At 39.3% G+C, this 7,500-nt stretch overlaps 1 protein-coding gene across 2 annotated transcripts in view; it reads right to left on the bottom strand.

Annotated features, from left to right (window-relative positions):
* Nucleotides 1-4,448, bottom strand: part of LOC138026636 (melanocyte-stimulating hormone receptor-like) — a 12,684-nt gene extending 8,236 nt beyond the window's left edge. The window contains exons 1-2 of one of the 2 annotated variants that reach the window (XM_068874060.1): nt 4,303-4,448; nt 513-2,713 (exon numbers count right to left, since the gene is read on the bottom strand). In XM_068874060.1, coding sequence (XP_068730161.1) covers nt 1,766-2,713; nt 4,303-4,305 — 951 coding nt within the window. In that variant the 5' untranslated portion in view covers nt 4,306-4,448 and the 3' untranslated portion in view covers nt 513-1,765. Of the gene's footprint in view, nt 1-512; nt 2,714-4,302 lie in introns of those variants that run through there. The other variant, XR_011127306.1, reaches the window with a different exon arrangement.
* Between the last annotated feature and the right edge of the window lie 3,052 nt (nt 4,449-7,500).

Genomic DNA, 7,500 nt, shown 5'->3' with positions numbered 1-7,500 from the left:
TCGGAACATGCCACCCCATTACAGCTTTACTTTTACAAATGATTTGACAAGAAAACTCCATACAAAACTATGAGCACTTTTTAGTGTTGTCGACGGCCAGCAGGGTGGCCGAGAATAGGCAAATACGCAGAAGTACTAAGGAAATATTGAGGGGTGAATTTAGGTAAAACAATATAATAGGTCAGGAAAAGTTTATATTTAACAGAAAGCTTTATCACTCTACGTTTATTATGCCAAGAACTGGTTCCTTTTGGCCTCCTATACGGATAAAATACAAACTTGAATTAGACCATGTATAAATCCGAGTAGCCGTAACAAACACGTTTTCGTGGAAATCAAATTCACCTACTTTTGTGTCACCTCGATTTGCTCACAGTTTATAGTAGCTGTAAACTCAAAACTCGGCAGGACGAAAGACAAGGAATCAATTTACCTTTGGGAGCAATTCCTTTTTATTCATATTCATTTGTACCGCGAAAAATAAACGTTGAACAAAAAGTGGCCGAGAACTGGGCCCCTTACTGTACCGTATCACGCCACAATTATTAAAGATGGCGAGAGAACAAGAATGAGTGATTCCGAAATTTTGTTTTTTTTTTCGGATACAAACGCTTTTTTTGGAAAATTTTCACCTAAACGTGATTGTAAAAAGTATTTTTGGTGGTTTACCACACTTTTTGGAGTGGAGTCTCTTCAACGAAGAACAGATCCTCTGCACGTTCAGCATATGCGTTTTATATTTGTTCATTTGTTTGCTGTTTGCTCTTCTTAACAACTAAGTGAAACTTACCAAATTTGAATTTATAAAGAGTTAGCGAGCACCATAACGATAAACTTTCAATTTTCTCCCAAACCTCCTCGTCGATTTTCGTATCCGTCGTTGTCGTTCCTTTGTTCATCCTTTGTATTCAAATTCACCCGATATATTAGGGAGTTGAAGAAACGACGACGGCTACGACTACGACAACGCCACAAAACAATAATATCATTGGTTAAAAGAGCATAAATAATCGTGCTACACAGCACGGATTTGAGCAAGTAGGTTTGTGGTCCTCTGCATAAGCACGACGTGAAATCAACAAATTTGAGGTTTTGAAGACAAAGTGAGCATGCAACAGAGAATCTTTCATTCTCTTTCTTCACTCTGAAAACGCTCGTATCAATTTAAGTACTTTGAGGATACTTCGCCATATTTTAGGACGTGAACGAGACTGAAGAATCGCGAAAGACTTACGATAGAGCTATGCTATATTTTGAGACGACGTTTTCGTCGACCTTCGTCGTCATAGATCTTAAACTCCCTATTAGAGAGGTTTTTCATCGTGTTTACAGAAAACGGTAATGGTAAGATTGAAAGTAGCGTTTTGCCAAAAGAGAAAGAACCCTTTTTTTTTTACTTTGCTCAGTTTTTGCATATTATCGACAAATATCAAGTAACTTTTCACAACAGAGAAATATTAAGTTAGAATAGGAAAAATTTCCTTGTATTATGATAAGCCGCTTCCTGCCGTTTAATATTTGGCGTTTCACGTAGACGCAATTCTAAGTGCTTAATCTCTTGTAAGGCTCTTAATTAAAGCACCCACTCCAGCTCGACATTTTTCAGGGTGGAGTGGGTGATCGATGCGTGTCTTGTTACATGCTACTATTTCGGTTAGTTTGTTTATTTTTCGTTGTTTAATACCCATCGTTTCTAGAAACTTATTTTTCCACTTTGAAGTTTAAAAATCCAGTATCTTTACTTTATGCAGTAATTAGGCAGCTGCTAACTCTGTTGCTGCCTGCTAAGCTTCTTAACAATAACCTTTACTCTTTGTCTCACTGCGCGGATCTTCCAGTAGTAAAGAATCGGGTTTAAAGACGAGTTTAAGAACACCAAAGTGGCCGCGGACTCCCGTACAACGAAAAACGACGAGGACAGTCCGATTTGACTCGTCAAAGCCTCGGTTATGCCGAAGGGGAGGTAACAAATAACCAGTGCAAACTGGAGCCACAGCGCTGTGTAAATTGCGCTAATGTAGCGCTTTAAATGCCTTGGCTTCGGTTGGTATGCTGGTTGATAATCAGTTTGAAGTTGACGTGTGTATCTGTGAAGTGTTATAAAACTCTTTGCGTACGCAAACGTCGAGACTAATATACACAGCAAGACACCTATATAACGATACCATACGGTTATAACGTAATTCCAAAAGTACGATGTTGTGCTTACTACAGACACCACCCAAAAAAAGATCACGCATGCCATTGTTCGCTTGAAAGTTACAATATGGCGGTATCTTGCTTCTAGTATTAAGGCAAAGAGTCGGTCCACACTTAATGCTGTCAAAGTCAGCAATGAAACGGAGCATAATGTTAGTGACGTGATTACATTTGAAGCTAATGCGTAAGGACAGATATCAAAGCGTCCAGTAACAATGGACATCCAATAGCTGACAATAAGGGGCTCGGAGAGAAGACCAACGCACAGATCACTTGTGGCGAGACAGCGAAATAATAGTTTGGTCGACGGATGAAGTGAAGTCTCATTATGAAGGGCTATCAAGATGACAACGTTGCCAAAAAAGGCAGTAAGGGACAAGAGGATGTTGAACACCGAAAGACATACAAGTTGAAGATGTATTTCTTTGGTTAATTCGGGTGAACAAAATAGCTCCTTTTGTATATTCTGGTTGTCATCTTCCGTGATGTTGTAGGCCATTTTTCTTGCACTTCCCTTCAAAAAAGTTCAAATGAATTTCGCATGTAATTATTGTTATCTATGCTAACAACAAACACAGCTGGTAACTTTAAATAGCGCATTTGTAAACCTGCTGGTGTCTTGTTTAATTAATATGTTTTCAGAGTTAAATTACGAGAAAACTCGGCAAAAGTTGAATTACACGTGGATGAAAAATAAAAGGTCTGGAAAAATTTGGTTTATAGGGAAGTTGTAATTGCTCTTGAGGGGGTGGGCTAAAATTAATCAAGCAGTGCCCCGCCGACACTCTGAACGACAAAGTACTTAAACCAAAGGGATATGAATAAAATTTAAGAAAGAACTCTGTGGTTGCGGAAATGAAGTTTGTAGCCAATGGAAATGTGGAATTTTCACACATTAAACAAGTGAGAACAAAACGAGAGAGAAAGTAAAGTAATACTTTCAAGGTTCGGTTTGGTTTCCGAAACACAAAACCCTCTCAAATAATTATAACTTTGAAAGCAGATTCTCTGAATCAGACTAAACGGGCAATTTAGACTAATGACCTAGAATAAAGAGAATTATGGAGAAAACACTAACAGATGAGTATTGCTTAGTACGCGAGAATAATGTGTAAGCATGATTCACCAGAAAAAACAAACAAGATGCAGACAATGCCGCAGCAACTACATAATCGTATTTGTGGAATTTAATGCCATTTGCCGGTGTAGGTGCTCCATGTTTTAATTTTCAAATTTTCACCTGCCTCAAAACAAGTATGTTCCATTGTTATTATGGCACAAAATGTCATTTAAATTACGAATAATTTGAGTCTGTGGCATTGGTGGATTTGTTTTTTTATCAAGAAAAAAAGAGGCATGGAGAAGTAGCTAAGTTGAATTTCCACGCGGACGTTCTGGGTTTTGTCCTGTTCTTATCACCAACTCGATTTGCTTACACTAAGCTTTGAAATTGGGCGACCGGTTTCTTTATTCCAGTTGGGTCTCCTTACATTCACACGGCTCCACAAGATGCAGGTGTAAAAATGGTAATAATAATGAATTTCTAAACAGCACATATCACATGCCGTCTCATGGTGGTTCACAACTTTTCTGATATATAGACTACCACAAGCGGGGGTTACTCTTTACGCGTACAAACAGTGTGTGGATACTTCAGCGTTCCACAGTGACAGTGTTGATTAACTGGAAGGGTTATTCGGTTAAATAGTCCTTATCCGTGACGACTTGAACGTCTAACCTTTTGCTGATGAAATTACGACGGCAGCACTTATTCTCCTCAGTTATTCTTAAGACCCGGCTGAGTGTTGGTCTCACCAAAGCTTTGATCCCGCGATTTCCCTCACGAAAATCCGAGGCTCAACTAACTGAGCCAACGGAGTCGGTGGTAAATAAAGGTTCTTTTTGAATGAAAAGTATAAAGGGCATTAGAATTGCTACCACATCCTGTGAGGGAACTATTTTTTCCTTCCGTCATCTGGTTTACATGCCTAAGTTTCAGTTTAACTGCATGTTAGTGTTTTAGTATTATATTTTCTGCTGGTTTTCTGCAATTAGCAACGCGAAGTTACTAAAGATTAGATTTGACGACACCTTTCGGCTTACCATGTAGTCAATCCTCCTGGAAGCTCAGGCCTTCGCCAACACAGTACAGCGCAAACAGGCAAGATGGAGTAATTTCAAAATGTAGCTATAACTAGGATCGTGCAAATGCCTTCCGTTTCAAAAGACCTTCTCGCGCTGTTGCCATGGCGTCGTCGTTGTAGAAAGTTCCTTAATGAGTGAATCCACGGGCTTTTTCTTCCGTGAGTTTTTGCATATTCGAACAGGTGTTTTCAGATTCATGCTGCAGCTATTGGTTTTGCTTTCTCGATGTGTTAAAAAAAAAAATCCGTTTTCAAAGTTTGTTGAACCAAAGAGCGGGTTACCCGTGTTCTAGAACTGCTTTGGATCAGTGTGGGTGTCCAGGCCGACATTTAATTGTTGAGGGAACCAAAAAGTAACACTGTCCTACTTTGCGTGGTCGAATGAAAAAACGGGATGTCGTTTCGTCAAATGTTTCTTGGAACAGATCTTCCGTGGCTACTTCCAATTGTTTAAATCGAATTTTTTTTTCGCAGAAGTCCATTGGGTGAATTTTAGATTCATATGAGAAGATAGAAAAATAAAAATAAAGATAAAAATTCGTTATGGGCACTTTAAAGAATTTTGAACTAACAAGTGAAATTATTCTATTGTATAAGCGTTTTCATAAACAAATCAAATTTCCCCAGGGTTCGCTTTTTCATTATTTCCATGAAATGACATTATATAAAGACAAACGACTTATAAACGAATCAGATAATGTTGTTCACGTCTTCCATTTTTACGTTAATTAAAGCGTCCTTTCATTTCATTTCCAATCGGACGTGGAATCTAAATGAAATATACCAAGCACAAGAGACTGGCGCCGACATCTGACTTCAGCGTTTTCACAGCGTTTACGAAAATATACGTTTACGGCCGTCCACAGGAAGACGCATAATCCGCGTTTTCAAATTTATCCACTTTGGAGAGCGTTTTCGAATTTTTGCGTTTACGGTGAGCGTTTTCATCGTCTTCGTGTGGATGGAAAGCCTAAACGCATAAAAAAGTTTGCGTTTACTAGCGTTTGCGTTTACAATCGTCTTCGTGTGGACGGGGCCTCAGTTTAGTGCCCTACTTGCAGAAGTTTTGGTGTGCAACAAGACCAGCTCTTGAGCGGTATACCGTGACTCTGCCACACTTCACACATTTCCGGTTGTGCCACTTCTGCACTGGTGGATTGTGCCGTTGGCATGAGCTCTTTGGTAGTCTCGTAGTCGCTTGTATTCCACAGCTTCCTCGGATTTGAAGACTGCTGCGCACCAGCCTTTCTTTAATAAGGCCTTCATGTGACGCTTGAGCGCTTTCTTATAGATTGTTGAAACGTGACGTCACGGCGTCCATGTTGGTGTACCCAACTAATCCTCCGGGAATTGGGTTCTATTATCTTGCAAACATTTTCTTTTGTTTCGGTGAAAAAACAAGGTTACTGGTCAAGTGAGTGAAAACACTCTATAGCGCAGCTTCTGCCCACCTTGGTTCCTTTTGCCTTGAGCTAATTCTCCGTAGAATACCGGCTTTGAGTAGTGATAGTCTGGCATCCGCACAATGTGACCTGCCCATCTGAGTTGCGAAGCGGTGATTCTGGCTTCCACACTTGTGGTTTGAGCACGCCCTATTACTTTAGTGTCAGGGACTCTATCCTACCACTTGATCCTCATAATCTGGTGGAGGTGCCTGAGTTGGATTTGAGTGAGTCTTTTAATGTGCCTCTTATAAAGAGTAGACCTTTATCTTTGTGCTGAATTTTATATCGTGTCTGGACCACAAGCGCTTGTGCGGGGCGCCGTAGGCTTTGCAAGCTGCTGTCGGTCTATCTTGGCATCTGATGAGTCGTTTTCTGTGACTGACTGTGCTACCGGCAAGGTATGTGAATTTGCTGGAGCAATTTAAAACCACACCATTGACGAGGACTTCTGGATTTTGTGGGTTCTCCAGTGGCGGTGGTTGAAATAATAGCTCTGTCTTAGTGGTGTTAATTTTTAGCCCAAATTGTGTTGCAGCTGCTTTGAATCTGTTGGTTATTTCCTGGGCACGGTTCTTCAAAAGTCGATGAACGCTAATCCCAGATTAAAAATTGACCAAGGAGTTTATTTCTCTTCTCCTAAATGCTGTTCAATGCTGATATTTGGCAAAACTTTACATTAGAAGAAGTCAATCTTGACAAACAAAAGTAAACAAAAGAAATTTTCACCAAAAATTTGAAAACATGAAACAAAAGTTTACACTAATCCTGGATTAAGTTAATCGACCTTCGAACAACCGGGCCCTGGATGTCTTCCAAGTTGATGGTGACAAGGGCGGAATCGTCAGCAAAAAGCAGGTCTTTAACACATATTTCAAGTACTTCCAAAGCAGCAGGCAATATTAAAAGTAAATTTAAAAAAATAAGTGTGCTTACTTGCCTCAAACGAGGGCTCGAAATTACTGGCATTTCAGACTACGTGTTCCAGTACTTTTTGTGTCAGGCGTTCCACGCATTTCCGAGAGAGATTGGAGCCTACATTTTGACTTTCTGCATTACCGATCGATTCACGCCTCGTTAGTTGACTTTGTTCTTTTGTTTCTTACTGGGTTGCCATAGGCAATCCAGTCGTAAATACGCGTAGAACTTCGCCGTTTTAATTTTTTTACTGTGTCGGAAAATGGAAAAGTTGCGCGATAGGTCTTTCTTTTCACTCCCTTGCTATGTATTTCCTTTGTTCCCAGAGCCTTCTCCACGTATCTTCAGAACGTTTCAGGGGGTAGCAGAAAGGCGTGGGTTTATCCGGTAGACACAGTAGAAATTTAACCTGCAATGGCGGCGAGGCCGATGTAGCGCGAATGGTGTTTATAATTGGAGCTTTAAACAAAACATACCCATATGCAGCTCTAGAATGGAACGTCAATTCGATAAACAACATAAGCGTTGAAAAATGAATACCGCATCTGGAATCTTAATTGCTGTATTAATAATAATAACAATAATAATAATAATAATAATAATAATAATGATAATAATAATAATAATAATAATAATAATAATAATAATTATATAACTATTTTAATACTCATTAAAAAAAAACCTATATACAGACAACAGTGCTAAATATCAAAATCCTATTTACAAAGTTAACTTCTAAAAGAGAAAAAGTAAAACATTTCAGAACATCATTCGATTTCTGTTAGCTGAAGATTCGT

Source organism: Montipora capricornis, chromosome 12, assembly GCF_036669925.1.
Source record: "Montipora capricornis isolate CH-2021 chromosome 12, ASM3666992v2, whole genome shotgun sequence".
NCBI classification, from domain to species: domain Eukaryota; kingdom Metazoa; phylum Cnidaria; class Anthozoa; order Scleractinia; family Acroporidae; genus Montipora; species Montipora capricornis.
Note: the sequence above shows the minus strand (reverse complement) of the source record. Positions and strands in the feature narration are given on the sequence as shown.